This window comes from Hypanus sabinus, chromosome 18 (genome assembly GCF_030144855.1).
Source record: "Hypanus sabinus isolate sHypSab1 chromosome 18, sHypSab1.hap1, whole genome shotgun sequence".
NCBI classification, from domain to species: Eukaryota; Metazoa; Chordata; class Chondrichthyes; order Myliobatiformes; family Dasyatidae; genus Hypanus; species Hypanus sabinus.
In genome coordinates, this window is record NC_082723.1 from 14,527,704 (window position 1) to 14,547,587 (window position 19,884).

Consider the following 19,884-nt stretch of genomic DNA (forward strand, 5'->3'; position numbering starts at 1 on the left):
GGGTTCAAAGAAAGGGTTTGACCTTTTACCTTTTCAGTACACTTTCTGATGGTGCCAGTGAGTTCGCTCACCACCATATCTACGCACTTCAAACATGGTTCCTTCAGCTTTTGGATCTGCTTTTTCACTATAGCCTCAAAAGCAAGGTCAGGGGTGAAGAGCCCAGTTCTGCATTGCATCATGGGAGGAAAATGACAACAAGGGTTGAGGGCAAGGAAAGAAGGTGGGGAATAGCAGGGAGTGGGGATGAAAACATGGGGAGGACATAAAGCAAAAGGAAGAGTAAGACCTTGGTTACCTTTAAGGCTTTCAAACTGAAGGTGAGGATGGGGTGGTGTGGGAGAAGGGGTGGGAGAGAGCGCAAGTTACATCTGACAAACAAGTATTCAATACATTGAGCATTGTATGGATGATATCTTTAGGGTCCTTAAGCTGTCTACAGAGAGATAATACAGCTTTAAGAGCTAATTTATAGAAGCCAGAAATCCAATCAGTCATAACAAAAGCACAAGAAACAGTTCTCAATAATACTGAGTAAGTTAGTTTGCTTTGGACTTTGACAGGTGGAGAGAGCATTTTGAGAACCAGCTGGTCAATTTTTGCTCCAAAATGGCACATGTGTGATCAAAAGCCAGGTCAGTGACAACAGTTGCTGCATTATTTCTATCTGTACTATCAGTGTTTGATGGTGAGCAACTCCTACAAATCAGTGCCCTGATTGGTTAAAGATAGGGGAAACTGCTCCCAGTACTTAGCTCCCTCTCTTTCTTACATCTGAACAAAATCAGCTTGTTTCTCCCCACCTGGATTGTAAATCTGACAATTCAGTTATGTGTTGCTAGAAGTTATGTGAATATTGCAGATATTAATTCAAACAAGGACCAGTCTTCAGTTTTTACTGTAAATTGCAAGCAGTAACCCAAAGTTAAAAACTTATTGACTAGGAGATATGGTTTGCAAAATTGTGATCATGAGTTGCATGCATATGAATGAGCCGAACGTTAAGGCACTGGGGTTGTGTTAGTTGGCCTGCATCAAACCAGGCAATATGGGCTAAGTTACGTACCATTCTGACTTGATTTCAAGTTGGCAGACCTAAGTGATGTTGATGCATGGTCACAAACTAGGAAATTGATAGTTTTTGTGTACTCAGGATATTTGTGTACAGTCCTGACAACATTAATTTTGGGTGTGTGGCTCTCTGTCTTCAGAAGCTTTTAGACAATTTGTGTGGATTACTTGGTGACAAGCTTGTTTGAGCATTCAGAGATGTCTGCCACTGTTGGTATGTAATTCAAAGGAAGCATTGTCAACTCAAAATATTGAAGTGAACAATGTCATTGTAACTATTGAAGTTGTAATGAATCACCTACTGTTACCTTTGATTCTAAGGGTATAAAAATATGATGTTCTTTTGAGCTTCTATCAAGAGTGTCTCTATGAGAATACCTGCTTGTTGTGCTGAATAAACACTTCTATATCACCAGCTCCAGTGTCTCTCTGGTGACCTCGATGGCATTCACATTTGGGGGCTCATCTGGGATATATTCATGAACAATTGTGTGGCCAGTGACTTAAGCAATTTAAGGGGGTGAGTATTTTCAAGAGTAGCACCCACACTTAGATCTGCTAATATCCATGACCACTGAATCACAAAGTTTAAAAGGACACAGCAGTGAGCTGAACTGGTAGATATAAAAGTGTGGGTTATGTAAGCATGTGTATTTGTGTAAAGGACCAGCTATGAGGCAGTTTTGGATAACTTAGAGAAACAGGGCCACTAGTTTCAAAAGGTGGCTACTGACCATTCAGGATTCCAGAAGGGTCTGTGTATATTTGTTCGGGAGACTGTATAATAGTATACTCCTTTGTGAGTGTGTTAATATCTCTTAAGATTAAATTTGAAACTCTGGAGTAACAGACTTTTATAAAAAAGGTATATTCCCTAATAATTATCATAAACTTCAGTCAATTACGTCTAAAACTGATATTAGATGTCTACTTTGGAATTTGGACTCTACACCTCACTCTCCTTTAAGAGTTTGACTACTGGGATGAAAATGTTGCCTTTGGTTAAGAGGGTTGGGCCTATACCCTTTGGAGTCTAGAAGAATGAGGGGATTGATGTTAAGGATGTTGAGATGTTTCCCCTTTGGGGCTATCTAGGATTAGGAGGCACAGTTTCAGAACCCATTTAAGGAGTTGAGGGAGACTCTCAAAAGACTGTGACTTCTTATAATTCTCGACTCCAGAGAAAAATGGGAGAATGAAGAATTTTAGGGACAGGCAGGAAAGTGAAGGTAAAATCAAACTGATATGACTGACTTGTGAAGGAGACCATTGCTCCTATTACTAATGTTTTTATGTTCCCATTAACATCTGTCTTGGACAGGCTTTTGGTCATCTAATCCAAACTGCAGCAGTTAACCCAGTCCTGTTTCAGAGTTTGCTTAGTCTTACTATACCTCCTAGGATGGTCATTTATATATCAACAGATGCCATGCAAGCACAGGGTGTTGTGTACTCTCAGTCAATGAAAGAGTCTTTCAATGTCTACAATTAAGATTGGACTTTATTTGATTCATTCTTAATCAGGACCCTCAAAATACATGATTTCATACCTCTTGGCTCACCCATTTCTTTGAATAATTATTACAGGGGCAACACAAAAAGGTAGATGCTGAGTCACCTTCCCCGAGTTGGACAGGTGCACAGGAGGTGGTACAGCTCACAGATCTGCTGCCTCACAGTGCCACAGACTCAGGTTCAATTTGCACACTTACTTTGTGAGCACCTGAGATGTCTGAGTTGGTGGGCAACTGTAAGTTGCCCCTGTGTGGCAATAATGAAAAGTTGAAGTATAGAATCTTGGTGTAATTAATGAAAATTAAAAATTAAGTGAATGTAAGGTTAGTGTGAATGATTTGCTGATGGTTGGCATAGACTTAATAGTCCAAATGGCCTGTTTCTATGCTGTGTGGGTCTATAATCCAGTGATTTTAATATTAATGAAGAGTTAAAAATTGGAGGGGCCTTATGGTCTTCCGTCTAAAATCCAGAAGTTTCTATTGTCCACATGCTCTGAAACCTTATCCACTTCCCCACTCTTCATACTCTGATGCTTGGAGCTTCACTTAGAGAAGCTGCGACACAGGTTTCCTTTATCGTCTGACTAAATGTGCTTGAAGAAACAACAAGAGGTACACCTGGAACTACCCAAAGTATCCAACGGGGCTGGGACAGAAGCACATGTGCTATTTGTCAAAACAACACAGGGTGTGCTGACTGGCTGTATAATGGCCTAGTATGGGAACAGCAATGGCTCTGAATGGAAAATCCTACAAAAGGTAGGAGATTTGGCCAGTACATCACAGGTAAGACTCTCCCAACTATTGAGCACATTGACGTGAAACATTGACATAGAAAGGCAGCATCCATCATCAAAGACCCTCATCACCCAGGCCATGTTCTTTTCTCACTGCTGCCATCAGGTAGAAGGTGCAGGTGCCTCAGGATTTACATCACCTGGTTCAAGAACAGTTACTACCCCTCAACCATCAGGCTCTTGAACAAAAGGGATAACTACACTCATTTAAGGATTCTTATATTGCTATTTCATGCTAATATTTATTGCTATTTATTTATATCTGTGTTGGCATAGATTGTTTAGAGTTAACAGTTCCTGATGTTTACAGTTTACAGTTACTGTTCTATAGATTTGCTAAGTATGCCCACAGAAAAGAATCTCAAGGTTCTATGGTGAATGTATGTACTCTGATAATAAATTCTACTTTGAACTTTTTGACAGAGGGGCTGACGGGGAGGCCATTTCTAGTGGTAGGAGCATATAGTAGATCATTACAAAAAGAAATAAGAAGAATAATGAGCAAGGAACTGTAAAATAAAATGACAAATTAAACGTGTGAATAAAGGACTGGTGAAAGCAGATTAAATAACATCTTTCAAAAGGCTATTGGAATAAAATAAATTCCAGGAATCAGGGTCTGCCTGCGTGTGCATTACTTTCTGTTCCAGTTGTGCTGCTGTTGTATTCCAGTGAATTAAGGTTCCAGAGGTGATGGAGCATTGGTTATCTGCTACACCATTGTCCTCTCATTCTTTAGTTTGAACTGTCAGCCCTCTGCTCCACTAAATCTGTAACTGTTTTCATCCATAACCTATCAAGAATGCACATTCAATATGTCTCAGAGGGGCAACAATTTGTACTTGGATCCCCTAGGAATAAAGAACTACCTGAACTCAACTCAAACTGAACGTTGGGAATTAGGTTAGGTCAAGATGGGGAAGGGGGGACATATTGGTGGTGGGTTGGTCCCACTGTGCATACCACAGCATAATCCCAGTTGGAGGGCCACAGGACCTGTTGACCGTATTGACAAAACCACCCTATTAGGCAAATAAAGATCTGTGACGCCTGAATTCTCCATTAGTCAGGGATAAAAATGACCATTAAATACTTGTTTGTCTGGTGCCAGCATTCATCTCCCCTAGTGAATACCAGGAAACCACCACACTTACAGGGGAAGTGACGTGCCATCTTAAGCCCAAAATTAGCATCAGCTGAAAACAAGAGTCAATTGAAAGATTCCTGAAAGAGATTTTTGGCTCAATAATGTACAAAGGCCATCCACCTGCTTTTCCACCAGCCAGCCTGATTTTAAATCTGGAAATCCAAAAGAATTAGAGCATCCTGATGCCTTCTCTGTCCTTTTTCTCCCACTTGATGTGCAAGGCATTTGCTCCAACGGCTTTTGGCAGAACACTAACGACCAGAACTCAAGCCATGCTTCCACACGGCCTAGCCTGTTTCTTCTCTCCAGGGCTTGGACCTTCCAGAGTTAGCTACTTCCAATCTGAGGCCTACTTTAGGCTTCTGCTTGCCCCACTTCATTCCTGTGTCCTACTGTCATCACATCAAGGAAAGCATGCCATGTCATTTCCAGCTGATACAGTCGGGCATAAACAGCTGTTTACAAGTGTTTGGGCTTAGTGTGCAGTAACATGGCCAACTGGCCTCATTTGGGGAAAAAAAATGGAGACAACGAAACCTATGAGGGGTTTCTTAAGATGCGATTGTAAATTTGATTTGCACTTCTCAATGAGGTGAAATTCTGTTTTCTAATCTCTTCTCTCAGTTTTCTCCCTTGCAAGCTCTGCAGTAATCCTCAGGAACTCTACATTCTCTTATTTCAAATGCATTCCAGATTTTCTTAGTTCTGTCTCTGATTGATGAGCTTTCATCTGCCCCAGTACCCATCTTCGTAAACATTTCCTTCCCATCCTTGTAACTTGCCTACTGCCCGTTACACGGCGGTCATTTAGGGCAGCAATGAAGGTCCTCCAACAGTGTCTGTCCATATTGTCACACACAGGTGAAGAAGGATTCTTTATTGCTGTTTCCGTAACAATTTTCTTTTTGGACAAGTCAGGGTTGTTAGCTGTCAGCTGAACCCCCAAACCTGAAGAATCAGCCATCCTCATAAATTTCCTCTTAAATCTAACCCATCCCATCCCCTTTGGCTCTGTGTCAATTTTTTGCACCCACAATTCCCTAAAGCAATTTGGAAAGTTGCTCTAAAAGGCAAGTTGTTATTGTAAAAGAAAGCAGTTAATGGAACAAGTTAGGAAAGCATTGTGCTCAGGCATCTGCGTTTCACAGTCACTTTCAGCTCCATTTTAAAGCAGTCAATATTAACACGATCCTTCATGTCAAGTAGGCATTTTGACATGAAGGATATTATTTCATCTGAAAACTGTTACGAATATTAACTAAGCCAGATGTGCTGTGTGTGAACATGCAGGCGAAATAGTAGCATGTGCCTGCAGCCAGGTTACACTCGCTCGCTAAGCCCAAACACCCAAAGGCCATCCCATAGGCAACTCTCTGAAGATCCAAGAGCAGGCAGCAAGTTTCCAGGACTCCATGACAGCAAATTACCTTCTTGGTACACTGCCTAACCGTACTGATTAACTCATTGATAACCATGTCCACACATTTGAGGCAGGGCTCTTTGATCTTCAAGATCTGCTTTTTCACAATCGTTTCAAATGCCATGTCGGGAGTGAAAAGCCCCGTTCTATCAAAGTGAGGAAAAACGGCAAAATATTGAACATCAAACACGCTTAATATTTAAGAAGAAAAGTACAATGTTAGAAAAATAATGCGACCAGCCTGGACAACAATTCTCAATAGATCTAACCCAATTTGAAGCTCCACCTTTCTCTTGTTTGCCAGCACATCAAGATGAGAGTTAACTAATGGTAACTTGTGCCAGCACCCTATAACTTTCAGTATAGATTATGTGAGATAGCTACTGAGTTGAATGCTGACTGTCACATTGCATACTAGCCTTATCTTCACCTCTAACCCAACCAAATCTTAACTTTCCTTGACAATGTTTCTTTCTGTTGCCTGTTGTAAGATGGCCAATTAGTGTTCATTTTCTTTTAATATATAATTCTGAACTCTAACCATAGCTGAACTCTGCCATAGTCCCAAACCCAACTGCAAAAGGAGGAGGGTTAGCCATGGGGCTAGCAACCCCATCTTGTAAAAACCTAGTGCTACAGAAACGTCAACAGAGGCTCCAAAAACCTCATCCTTGGGAAAGGAAGGATCTTTAAAGGTGGGCTACACCTGGGGACAACATGAAAGAGTGGCCCAAGATAGAGGACTCTGTGAGCCGCTGTCAGCACCCTATGCCCTGGTAGGGGTGGTGGGCTTACGAAGAAGAAGAAGAATGGTAACTGGGAGGCGCTGATTCCCAACTGATTTCATGTAAAGCCAGAAAGACACCGAGCTCTTCACTCTGGGCTAGAATGAAATCCACACTTAATAGGTGAAAGGTTAATATGCTAACTTACCAATAAAATGTTCTCTTCAACAAGTTAAATAAAACAATAAACCAATTTACTTACAACATTTAGAATCAGAATCTCATAGGAATGGATACACGTGTTTCAAACAAATATCTATTTGGCAGTTGTAGTTGCAAGTCTGAATATCCAATATCTCCAGTGAAAATATTGATTGAGGGATTTTTTGTGTGGCTACCTTACCTGGAACAGACTGATTGAACCGCTCCTTCAGCATTAGTCAGAGACAAGGTAATGAAGCAATTGTGACATTAAGATCATTTGCATAGTACAGCAGAACTGAAACCCTACTATAGGACAGATTAAATTAAATAAATTAAACAAATCATTTAAGATAAACTAATTGTCCTTTGAATTCTATGTAAGTTATTCAATTTAAAATAAATGGAACATCCCAATGTTTTCTTAAAATTTAATATCTTATTTTTCAGTTTGTCCTAATAGAACAGCTGACAGTGTTGGAAGCATCCTCAGAAACTCTTAAATTCCTGGAGTAATACGTATTGTGATTAAATCCCTGAAAACAAATTTTCAAGGGCAAATTATATTAAAGACAATGGTGAGCCACTTCTAAAATTAAACTAGGCTGACCTGCTGAGTATTTCTTGTTTTATTTCAAGTTTGCAGCATCTGCGGTCTCCTATCTTTGACTCCTGTTCAGTTTACATCTTGGAGACAAAGGAATACCAGGTTCTTGGTCTACCCCTCAGGAGTAGAGATGAGTGGACAACTTCACTTTCCTCAACACTGAACTGATTCCACAACCTATAGGTTCACTTTCAGCAACTCTACTACTCAGGTTCTCAATATTATTTATTTAATATTCAGTTGTTATTATTATTTGTTTAATTTGCATTAGCACAGTTTGTCTTCTTTTGCACATTGTCAGTCTTTATGTATAGTTTTTCATTGATCCTATAGAATTTCTTTGTTCGACTGTGAATGACCACAAGAAAATGAATCTCAGCCTAGTATATGGTGACATATACGCACTTTGATAATAATTTTACTTTAAACTTTATGAACAGTCCTCTCCAACTTTTTTTTTTAACAACTGGCATTTAGATGGACAGCCTCACAAACCTGGGTCTGTCTGCCTCACTGAGCTACAGTAAAAGGTACTGAATTATTTTAATTGGGGAATATCTCCAAGCCTCAGTATGTAGCAGTATTCTTCTAGTTGGCCTGAAAGCTCCAGCATTGATTTCCAGTGCTCATGCATTAAATGAAAACTATTTCCTCACTGTGCTAGATCTTATGGGAAACTCACACTTAAAACAACATTCATAAATGCAACACATAATGATGTACTGGGAACATCTGTAAGCGGAAGCTTCACCTCACAAGACAGTCACAAGCATAATCTCTGCCCAGCCTGACTGCGATGAAAGACATAATAATTCTGTGGACTCCATTCATTGCCAGCCATTGGGCTGAGGCAGCATTCTCAGAAAATCACACTGTGATGATGTGAATGGATGAGAGAGGCAAATAGAGATGGGGAAGGTATGAAGGGATAGTACAGAGAAAGAGAGGGGTATAGGAAGACAGAAGGAGGCAAAGAGAATAGATGGATTGGGGAAGGCAAAGGCCAAAAGAAAAGGCGGCAACAGGAAGAAAAAAGAGAGAGAATTTGGAGAAGTGAGAGGGCAAAAAAGGGGTAGAAAAACAGGGAAGCCAGAGGCAGGGAATGCTGAGAGGGAGTAGGATAACAGGGAGAGAGAGAGAGAGAGAGAAACAGAGAAAAATAATGCAGAGAGATGGAAGCAAAGGTGGGGAAAGGGGAATCATTAGGAAAGAGAGAGAAAAGCTGAGACGGAATAAAAATAATGGAAGAAGTAAAGAAAAACTAAACAGTTTACAGAAACAAAGTGAGAAAAAGCGAGAAAAAGGGAAAAAGTCTAAACCACATGACCAGTGATTTCCCACAAGGATTATCAATCCTTATTCCATGGATCAGGTGGAGTCTTTCCAGAATAGAAAGCTGGATTCCACCTTGGAAAACAGTCACCACTGCCTGGAGCAGTTTTTGACAGGAGGCATTTTTTAAAGTTGAACTAAAGTAATCGTTCAGTGGGAATGCTACCAAGGGAGTCAGGACTGAGAGCTGCAGACACACACTGCTTGGCAGTAATGATTATTTCAGCTTTCCAACTCAATAAAAAAAGTGACTTTTATTTTGAAGAGTATTATTAATGGAACAGAGCTCAGTCTCCAGCTGTGGGCGGCTGCGGTGCAGAACCTAATGAAGCAGAATTTCTGATCAGCTCTGAAATGGCTGCTTGCAGAGTTACTTCAGTGTTGTGTGCCAAGCAAAATAGATCATGATGTGGGGGAATTAGCAATCCCATCACTGTGGGAACCTCACATCACCCCCTTATTGTACACAAAAAGAGTAATACATTAAAGTTGAGCTTCACTTCAAACACATCTTATGAGGAGATTGATTCCATCACACCTCAAGGTCGCACCTCAAATGTCAACAGCAGCATCTGCAGCCTCACATCTGTCCCACTAGGTGGAGTATGTAGCCACAGATACCCAACACAGCAGCATAATCACAGGCCATTCAGTTCACCTGGTCTATGCAGGTGCTTAACATCTTCCTTCATCTTTGTCTAAACTCCATCATACAAAATTAGTTTTGACCTGACAAGTAACTCAAGGCATGGTGCAGTCTCCTATCTCACTCTGTGTCAAACAGCTCCAGCAGAGGCGTTCTCCCCAGCTGTATCTACTTAATGTTGGAGTTTGTCTTCTGTCCTACACCATGACATCTATTTTGTACCTCTGGCCAGCAGGAACTGGGCTGGCGTTACCCCAAGCACTTAGTGTGCATTCGTAATCCCAAGGGGAAGATTAATTAATTAATTCAGACTGAATTAATCCGATTCAAAATCATAGAAATTAAAGATGGGAGGCCAGATTTGTTTCTCTCTCAGACAGTTAGATCCTTTTCCCACTCTTCACAATATATCCGCTCCACTCATTCAGCCCACAGATTAAGATATAAAGCCATTGGATCCCTTCAATTGAGACTCACTGCAGTAGGAAAGAGCAGTACAACAAAAACAGGCTCTTCATCCCAGTGTTGTGCTGAAATAATTAAACTAGTAACTAATGCCTAACTTAACAGACACTATCTGCCTACATGAAGTCCATAACCCTCCATTGTCTGCCTATACCTTCATATGCCTATCTTGTTAGGCAGGTGCATTGTTTAACTTTGATTCCATTGAAATATTCTCCTGGACTGGATGGATGCCTTATCCAAAAATACCTTCAAATGTCCTACATATTGACACAGGAAACTTATACAATTCTCATAAAATTTTATTTGCTTAATGAACTACTTCACTTTAAACAAAATAAAGGTCATTGTCTTTTAAACTGGTTTGGTGTAATGAAAAAGATGAGTACTTAGTTCTCGCAATCTTATCACTTAAACTATAGGCAATTTTTTAAATGGTTTGGTCAGAATCCAATTAATTGTTCCCAATCACGAGTTTTAAATTCCATCGTCATATAAGGTTGTCATACTCTTCTCCAAAGTGGGAAAGGAGATTGTTGAAAAAAATCACTTCAAGGTTTCCTCTGTCCTCAATTGCACCACATGGACACAGCGAGGAGGCTATGTCTCTGTCATAATGAAAGATTGTCAGGAAGGGTCCAGAGCACCAGGAGTTTCAACAGGACCCTTCTGTCAAACTATCATTTTACAAGATTAAAGAAAAGTCCAAGATGAATACCCCTTTCCTTTAGTTAGAGTCACGGACACCTTTTCGAAGAGAAAGGCAAGAGTGATAAAATACATAGTCAAAAATAGATGACAGTCTTGAAGTTTTATGGATACATGCCTGATTCCATGGATATTCTTGATGGCGTAACTAATCTCTCGTCGCAGTTCCTTCTCATCAAACTCCATCTGAAACAGAGAATAACACAGGCACTTTAACCTGGCAGAAAGTAACAATCCCGTCTCCAACTATAACTGTTACCTCCCCATTGGTGTTGAACAGAGAGAATGAGAGAGAGGAGAACAACTCAAATACCAAAGAGAATCTCCAAGACCATTCCTCATTGGTCAGTACCACTTCCCCATCACATTGGAGCCAGACTCACAAACACAAGAGATTCTACAGAAGATGGAAATCCAGAGCAGTACACACACAATACTGGAAGAACACAGCAGGTCAGGCAGCATCTATGGAAATTAATAAGCAGTTGACATTTTGGGACAAAACTATTCATCAGGATTGAAACCAGAGTAAGAAGGTGGGGGGAGGGGAAGGAGTACAAGGTAGAAGTGACAGGTGAAGCCAGGTGGGTGGGGGAGGAGGAGTGAAGTTAGAAGCAGGGAGGTGATAGGTGGAAAAGGTAAAGGGTTGGAGAAGACAGAATCTGACAGAGGAGGAGAGAGAACCATGGGAGAAAGGAAAGGTGGAGGAGCACTGGGGGGAGGTGATAGGTTAGTGAGGAGCAGAGGGGAGCCAGAGTGGCCAATTGAAGAAAAATGAAGAGGGAGGGGGAAAACTACCAGAGGTTCAAGGAATTGATGCTCACGCCATCAGGTTGGAGGCTACTGAGATGGAATATGAGATCTTGCTGCTCGAACCTGAGAATGGCCTCATCATGGAGGTAGAGGAGGCCGTGACCGACATGTCAGAATAGGAATAGGAATTGGAATTAAAATGTTTGGCCACCAGAAAATCTTGCTTTTAACAGATGGATCAAAATTGCTCAACACAGCTGTCCCCCCAGTCTACCTAGAGTCTCACCAGTGTGGAGGAGGCAGCTTCAGGAGACAAGTGCCCCTTCTTTCTGCACACATGGGGAGTGGCATAAAATAGGGTGCAAGAGCAGAGATGCCAATAACTGACTCCACGCAACTGGATTGTCACTGAACCAAAATTTGTGACACCAATGGCTGAAAACAAACGAGTAGATAGTTGATTAATTGTGTAGTCCACAACCAGCTGATGAAGCCTAGTGTTTGTTCCCCATCACCAAAGATCAGATAGGATTGAGAAGCAGCCAGAGAGGTGGTATTTAACAATGCACCTACAATGAGATCCAAAATTAATTCAAATTATATTTGAGTTCAACCAGACTTGGAAAAGTGGAGGATGGTCTGCAAAAGAGCTGAGTATGCTGGTCTAAGTGGACCCTATAATTACACGTTCATTTACAGTGGGTGGAAACATGTTCATTTCTACAATTATGCTACTAGCAGTCTTCAGGGTGGAGAATTACAGGAAATGTTCAGACAATTGTTTTGAGGACCAGTATTCTGGACCTTTCTCTGTATGAACTATGAAGTTATATAACTGGGACACAGTAAACTTAAACTAATTTCATCTGATATTTCGACAACTGGAGGCATCTGTTCCACCTGCGCAGGCCTCGACGCTGGTACAAGGCTCTGCATTGGTGTTTTGTATTCCTGAACCAATAAGTCTGGCAGTGACTGTACGCAGAGTACAGACACGACTGGTGAGCAGATGACTAAAATAGACCCAGGAACAAAATTACTCATTCCACTTGCAGCATCTGAAGAATTAATGATTATCAGCACACCCTTTGCTGGATCAAAGCCAGTGCGGTTGTTCCAGCTCCAACTGGTGGTCCGTGTCCAAGTTGCAGCCCCCCCTAATGTACATCTCACCAGAGAAGGAGTGACATCTCTGCTCCACCAGTAGAAGGGACAACCCTGCAGGGTCCACAACAGTTACCCCACCTCAGTGACACGGGAAAGCAGCAGGGGCTCCGTTTGAAATTAGTGAGAGCCAAACTGCTACAGATCAAACAGCTCCAAGGGAAGCCACATCTCTAGTTACCTTGACAAGCTCAAAGGGGAACCTCTCGTGGAAGATTCGGTTTATCCTCGCCCCTCCCGACAGCTCGTAGGTGTCAATTTGATCCCCTGATCCTTCGATGCGTTTCTCAAAATCTACAGCAAATTGCTGAACCATCCTGTCAAAAGAACAAGAAGCTTCAAGTCATGCATCGAATATCTCTCTGTCTGTTTTAAATGCCAGCCTGGCTCTGTCGACATCCTTTAAAACCTTTGGCTATTGATTGCACTTTGAAAACTTTAAGTTTCACAGCCTCTTGAGAGGCCCGGGTGGGATCGTGAGAGAAAATAACTGCTGGAACGCAGTGATTTGAGCAGCAGAGGAAGTTAGATATGGCCCTTGTGGCTAAAGGGATCAGGGGGTATGGAGAGAAAGCAGGTACAGGGTTCTGATTTGGATGATCAGCCATGATCATACTGAATGGCGGTGCAGGCTCGAAGGGCCGAATGGCCTACCCCAGCACCTATTTTCTATGTTTCTATCTTAGCAGGAGAGAAATGGTCAATATGTAAGATCCCTTTTTCAACACCAGATACTGGAAATCTTGAGCAATGCACATTAAGTGCTGGAGGAACTCAGCAGATCAGGCAGAACCTATGGAGAATATTTACAGAAGATGACCCCGTAGCCTTGCAGGTAAAGTATTGCTTCACCTGGAAGGACAGGTGTCAGCTTGAGCAGACTGGGGTTTTTTTACCCCAAACTCCAGCATTTTCAGCCTCTTGTGTCTGGCACGGACAGATGCTCTCCCATTTCCCTCATAAATTGCCTCACCACCATTGAGCATATCTACAAGCAGCGCTGCCCCAAAAAATCGACATCCATGATCAAGGACCCCCACCATTTGGGATATGCTCTCTGCTCGCTGCTGCCATTGGAAAGGAAGTACAGGAGCCTCACGTTCTATACCACCAGGTTCAGGTACAGTTATTACCCCTCAACCATTAGGATCCTGAACAGTATGGATAACTTCACTCATCACAACACTGAATTGATTCCACAACCTATGGACTTAATTTCAAGAACTCTACAAGTCATGTTCTCAGTAATTATCTTTCTATGCATTTAAGTACTTGTTTGGGTTTGTTTGTTTTCTTTTGCATATTGGTATAGTTTTGTGTTTATAGTTTTGATCTATTGTATGCCTTTGTTCTACTGTGAATGCCTGGAAGGAAACAAAGCTCATGGTGACATAAAAACACTTTGAGGTTTACTTTGAACTTTCTTCTCTGCAGACCTCTCATTGAAACATGCAAAAAACTGAGTCAGCCTTCAGTCACTGATACAAAAATGTGTAGCAACAGTGGGAAAAGCTGTTTATTTAAGACAGGAGTCTAACCTTCCCTGAATGATAACAGATGGAAAGCACCTTAATGCAGGAAAATATCCCCTTGTGGCGACCCACTTTCTGTCCAAGCGAATCGACTCACAAATAGCCAGCACACGGGGAGAAACTTTGGTAATGCACCTCTGATGTCATTTCCGCCCGGAGAGGGTGGGCACTAGGGATTAAATGCCAGTGCCGCAAAGTTTGAATAAACTAGTCTCGAAACGACTTATTGACTGCGTGTCGTTATTTCAGCGCTGTGTGTAGCTCATCACTACATTGGTGACCCCGATGGTCCAAAAGGGATTTGGACCAAAGAGGACTGACTCTTCATCTGTTCACGCAGTTTCGGCTAATACTGCCAACTTTCTGGACGCTGTGACCACGCGTGTGGTTTAGCCAAGCAGAAGCCCAGTTCCAGATTCAACAGATATCTTCTGATTCCACGTGTTACTACCACGTGGTGAGTGCCCTTGACCAGCAGACGGGCGGCCAGGTTGCGGATTTCATACAATCACCCCCGGAAGAAGGCAAATATGAAGCATTCAAAGCTCTGCTCATTGGGACCTTTGGCCTCTCACGGCGTGAGCAAGGTGCTCACCTGCTTCACCTGGACAGTTTGGGAGACAGACTGCTGTCTACATTGATGGATGAGATGCTGTCCCTGGCTGACGGACACAAGCCCTGCCTTATGTTCGAGCAAGTGTTCCTAGAGCAACTGCCTGAGGACATACATCTGCTGCTGGCCGACGCAGATTTCAGCGACCCCCAGAAGGTGGCGGCCCGGGCAGATGTGCCGTGGAAAGCCAAGAAGGAGAGCGTGACGTCCGTCCATCCGTCAGATTACCAGGCCACGCGCCCAACAGCAGGCCAGGCCAGGCCCAGCAGGGGAGCGCACGCAACACAGAGGCAGGAGTGAGGAGGTCAGTGAACAGTGGTGTTTCTACCACCAGCGGTGGGGCACAAAATCCTGCCGTTGTCACCCGCCCTGCAAGGGCCAGCTGCCGCTAATGACTATGGCGACTGGCCATCAGGACAGCCTCTTGTACGTCTGGGACAAACAGTCGGGACGCCGTTTCTTGATCAACACCGAAGCGGAGATCAGCATCTTGCCCCCGACGGGGTACGACACCTGCAACAGGAAGCCAGGACCCACCCTGAGGGCCGCAAATGGCAGCATGATACGGACCTACGACACCCACACAGTGCAGCTGCAGTTCAGCGCCAGCTAGTTCACGTGGGACTTCACACTGGCCGCCGTGGCCCAACCACTCCTGGGGTCGGACTACTTGTGAGCTCACAGCCTGCTGGTCGACTTGCAAGGGAAAAGACTGGTACATGCCGAGACTTTCTTGACGTTCTCCCTGGGTGAAGCCAAGTTGCCGGCCCCACGCCTGGACTCCATCGCGCTATCGGACAATGAATTCACCAGAATCCTGGCGGACTTTCCATCAATTCTGGCACCACAGTTCACAGCAGCCATGCCCAGACACGGGGTTCAGCACCTCATTGCGACCCAGGGACCACCCCTCCACGCTTCTGCATGAAGGCTCCCCCCGGAAAAGCTCCGCCTGGCGAAGGAGGAGTTCAAGAGGATGGAGGAATTGGGGATCGTACGGAGGTCTGACAGCCCATGGGCCTCCCCCCTGCACATGGTGCCCAAAGCAGCTGGGGGTTGGAGACCATGCAGCGACTACCGCAGACTGAACGAGGCTACAACCCCAGACCGCTACCCCGTGCCACACATACAGGACTTTGCAGCCAACCTGCATGGAGCAAGAATCCTTTCCAAAGTCGACCTCATCTGGGGATACCATCAAATCCTGGTGCACCCTGAAGACATCCCCAAAACAGCACTCATCACCCCGTTCGGCCTGTTCGAGTTCCTCTGAATGCCGTTCGGCCTGAAGAATGCCACACAGACGTTCCAGTGGCTAATGGATGTGGTGGGACGCGACCTGTACTTTGCGTTCATCTATTTGGATGACATCCTCATAGCCAGCAGCAGTCATCAGGAGCATCTGTCCCACCTCCACCAGCTCTACTCCCGCCTGAGTGAATTCGGCCTCACGATCAACCCGGCCAAATGCCAGTTCAGTCTCGATACCATTGACTTCCTGGACCATAGGATTACCAAAGATGGGGCAACACCTCTGCCCGCCAAGGTAGACGCGATCCGCCACTTTGCCCGGCCCAATACAGTCAAAGGCCTGCAGGAGTTTGTTGGTATGGTGAACTTCTACCACCGTTTCCTCCCCTCAGCAGCCCGTATCATGCGCCCTTTGTACACCCTGATGTTGGGTAAAGGACATTACTTGGGACGAGGAGGCCGCGGCCACTTTCGTTAAAGCCAAAGAAGCCTTGGCAGATGCCGCAATGCTGGTGCACCCCAGAACAGACGTTCCGACCGCCCTCACGGTGGACACATCCGACACAGCAGTCGGTGGGGTGCTGGAGCAGCTCATCGAGGGGCGCTGGCAACCCCTGGCATTCTTCAGCAAGCACCTACGACCACCCAAACTCAAGTACAGTGCTTTTGACCGGGAGCTGTTGGCACTGTATCTGGCAATCTGGCATTTCAGGTACTTCTTGGAAAGCAGGCCGTGCACCGCGTTCATGGACCACAAATCGTTGACCTTCGCATTCACGAAGGTGTCCGATCCCTGGTCGGCTCACCAGCAGCGACATCTGTCCGACATCTCCGAATACACGATGGACATCCAGCATGTGTTGGGGAAGGACAACGTTGTGGCGGACGCACTCTCCAGACCAGCTGTCCAGGCCCTGTCCCTGGGGGTGGACTATGCAGCACTGGCAGAGGCGCAGCAGGCAGATGATGAGATGCCCAGCTACAGGACCACAGTCTCGGGTTTGCAGCTGCAGGACTTTCTCGTAGGCCCAGGTGAGAGGACCCTCCTGTGTGACGTGGCTACCGGCCAACCTCGCCCCATCGTCCCGGCAGCCTGGAGGCGGCGAGTTTTCGACTCCATACATGGTTTGGTGCACCCATCTATCAGGACAACCATCCGGCTGGTCTCCAGCAAGTTCGCATGGCATGGACTTCGCAAGCAGGTCAGTGAATGGGCCAGAACGTGCGCGCAGTGCCAAACAGCCAAGGTGCAGCGGCACACTAAAGCCCCGCTGCAGCAGTTCGAACCCACCCACCGGAGGTTCGACCACATTCATGTGGATATCGTGGGCCCCCTACCAGTGTCCTGAGGAGCGCAGTACCTCCTAACTATGGTAGACCGGTTCACGAGGTGGCCAGAGGCGGTCCCGCTCACCAACACATCTGCCGATTCCTGCGCCCGAGCACTGATTGCAACCTGGGTAGCACGCTTCGGGGTACCGGCCCACATTACCTCCGACAGAGGCGCCCAGTTCACCTTCAGCCTGTGGTTGGCTGTGGCCAGCCTGTTGGGAACGCAGCTACATCACACTACAGCCTACCACCCACGGTCGAACGGACTAGTGGAGCGTTTCCACCGTCACTTGAAGTCGGCTCTCATGGCCTGCCTGAGAGGACCTCACTGGGTGGACGAGCTTCCCTAGGTCCTGCTTGGAATTCGCACAGCGCCCAAAGAGGATCTGCACGCCTCATTGGCTGAGTTGGTGTACTGCGCACTCCTGGCCGTCCCAGGAGAGTTCATACCAGCCCCAAGGGGGCAAGAGGAAGAACCTGCAGCAATCCTGGACAGACTATGTGAAAGGCTCGGCAACCTGGCCCCCGTACCGACTTCACAGCACGGACGGACCCTGACCCATGTATCCAAAGACCTGCAGAACTGTAAGTTTGTGTTTGTACAAAGGGGCGGACACCGGGCACCGCGACAGCGGCCGTACGAGGGGCCGTTCAAGGTGATCAACAACAATGGGTCCACGTACGTTCTGGACATTGGGGGGAAAGAGGAGGTTTTCACGGTGGACCAACTCAAACCAGCCCATGTGGACTTGGCGCAGCCGGTCGAGGTTCAGGCACTGCGGCGCAGAGGCAGACCTCCCAAACACAGGCTGATCCAGACTGTGGATATTGGAGGGTGTATCGCCAGTTCTCGGGGGGGGGGGAGTTATGTGGCGACCCACTTTCTGAGCAGGCGAACTGGCTCACAAATAGCCAGCGCACGGGGGGAGACTTTGGTAATGCACCTCTGATGTCATTTCCGCCCGGAGAGGGCGGGCACTAGGGGTTAAATGCCAGCGCCGCAAAGTTTGAATAAACTCCTCTCGAAACGGCTTACCGACTGCGTGTCGTTATTTCAGCGCTGTGTGTAACACATCGCTACACCCTGATAATACAACAGACATCGACAAGGATCTGTAATGACTTTGCAAACCCACAGGAATGAAAAAAGAACAGTCTGTTTGCAACTATTGACACATTGAGTCTTTAAGCTACTGGTGTAAATGGAATGTCTGCTGAGATGTTACATTGCTGAGAAAGAGGCACACCAGTGACTCTCCTGAACTGTAAGGTCAGGTAATAAACCTACACAGACATGGAAGAACAACATGATTAAGGTAATGCCACAGCGCATTACTCATGGGAGAGAACACTGAGAAAAGAAATTAAAAGATTCAATTAATTAAGTTTTAAAGATGCCTTTAGAGGAAGGGAGAATTGAACAGATTTAGTCAGGGAACTCCAGAGCCAAGAGTTCAACAAAAATCCCAAACTTGATCACCCTATTTAGTCAACACACACAAAATGCTGGTGGAACACAGTAGGCCAGGCAGCATCTGTAGGAAGAAGCACCGTTGACGTTTCTGGCCGAGACCCTTCGTCTCGTCTCGGCCCAAAATGTTGACAGTGCTTCTCCCTATAGATGCTGCCTGGCCTGCCGCGTTCCACCAGCATTTTGTGTGTGTTGTTTGAATTTCCAGCATCTGCAGATTTCCTCGTGTTCACCCTATTTAGTTTTGGGTGAAAGAGTGGCTGATGCTCAAGACTAGAGTCAGATGAAAGTGGAGATCTTGTAGGGTTGGATGGCTGAATAGGGATTGGTGGGGCCATTGATAGGAGGTTGACTGAAAAAGGAAAAGGCTAAGGGGAAGTTTTTGGAGTGAATCGCTGGTGTTAGCAGTAGTGTGGTGTGTGAGCAATACTTACTGGAGCAGTGCTTTGGTTTTCCTGGAAGGATCATCGGGACGGAAGTTCTTGTATTCGTCCACCTCTTTCTCAATGGACAGCAGCTGGCTCTGCAGCTTGTTGCGAAGGGCAGGCAGTGTATCCCTGATGTGGTTCGTCAATTGCTGTTGAAGGGAGAGTGATACAGAGAAGTGATGGGAGCACAGTCAACGTCTGTGCTAAGGTCACAGACCAGTCTACATCTGTGCTAAGGTCACAGACCGGTCTACATCTGTGCTAAGGTCACAGACCGGTCTACATCTGTGCTAAGGTCACAGACAGGTCAACATCTGTGCTAAGGTCACAGACCGGTCTACATCTGTGCTAAGGTCACAGACAGGTCAACATCTGTGCTAAGGTCACAGACCGGTCTACATCTGTGCTAAAATCTCAGGCCGGTCTACATCTGTGCTAAGGTCACAGACCGGTCTACATCTGTGCTAAGGTCACAGACTGGTCTACATCTGTGCTAAAATCTCAGACCGGTCTACATCTGTGCTAAGGTCACAGACCGGCCTACATCTGTGCTAAGGTCACAGACCGATCTACATCTGTGCTAAGGTCACAGACCGGTCTACATCTGTGCTAAAATCTCAGACCGGTCTACATCTGTGCTAAGGTCACAGACCGATCTACATCTGTGCTAAGGTCACAGACCGATCTACATCTGTGCTGTCACA

At 45.3% G+C, this 19,884-nt stretch overlaps 1 protein-coding gene across 2 annotated transcripts in view; it reads right to left on the reverse strand.

The window, feature by feature from the left end:
- The window catches only part of LOC132407342 (dynamin-1-like), a 234,281-nt gene that overhangs the window by 116,198 nt on the left and 98,199 nt on the right, over positions 1-19,884 (reverse strand). For both annotated transcript variants that reach the window (XM_059993691.1, XM_059993693.1), the window contains exons 7-10: positions 19,187-19,329; positions 12,735-12,870; positions 10,755-10,822; positions 5,960-6,098 (exon numbers count right to left, since the gene is read on the reverse strand). In XM_059993691.1, the coding sequence (XP_059849674.1) occupies positions 5,960-6,098; positions 10,755-10,822; positions 12,735-12,870; positions 19,187-19,329 (486 nt within the window). The remainder of the gene's footprint in view (positions 1-5,959; positions 6,099-10,754; positions 10,823-12,734; positions 12,871-19,186; positions 19,330-19,884) is intronic.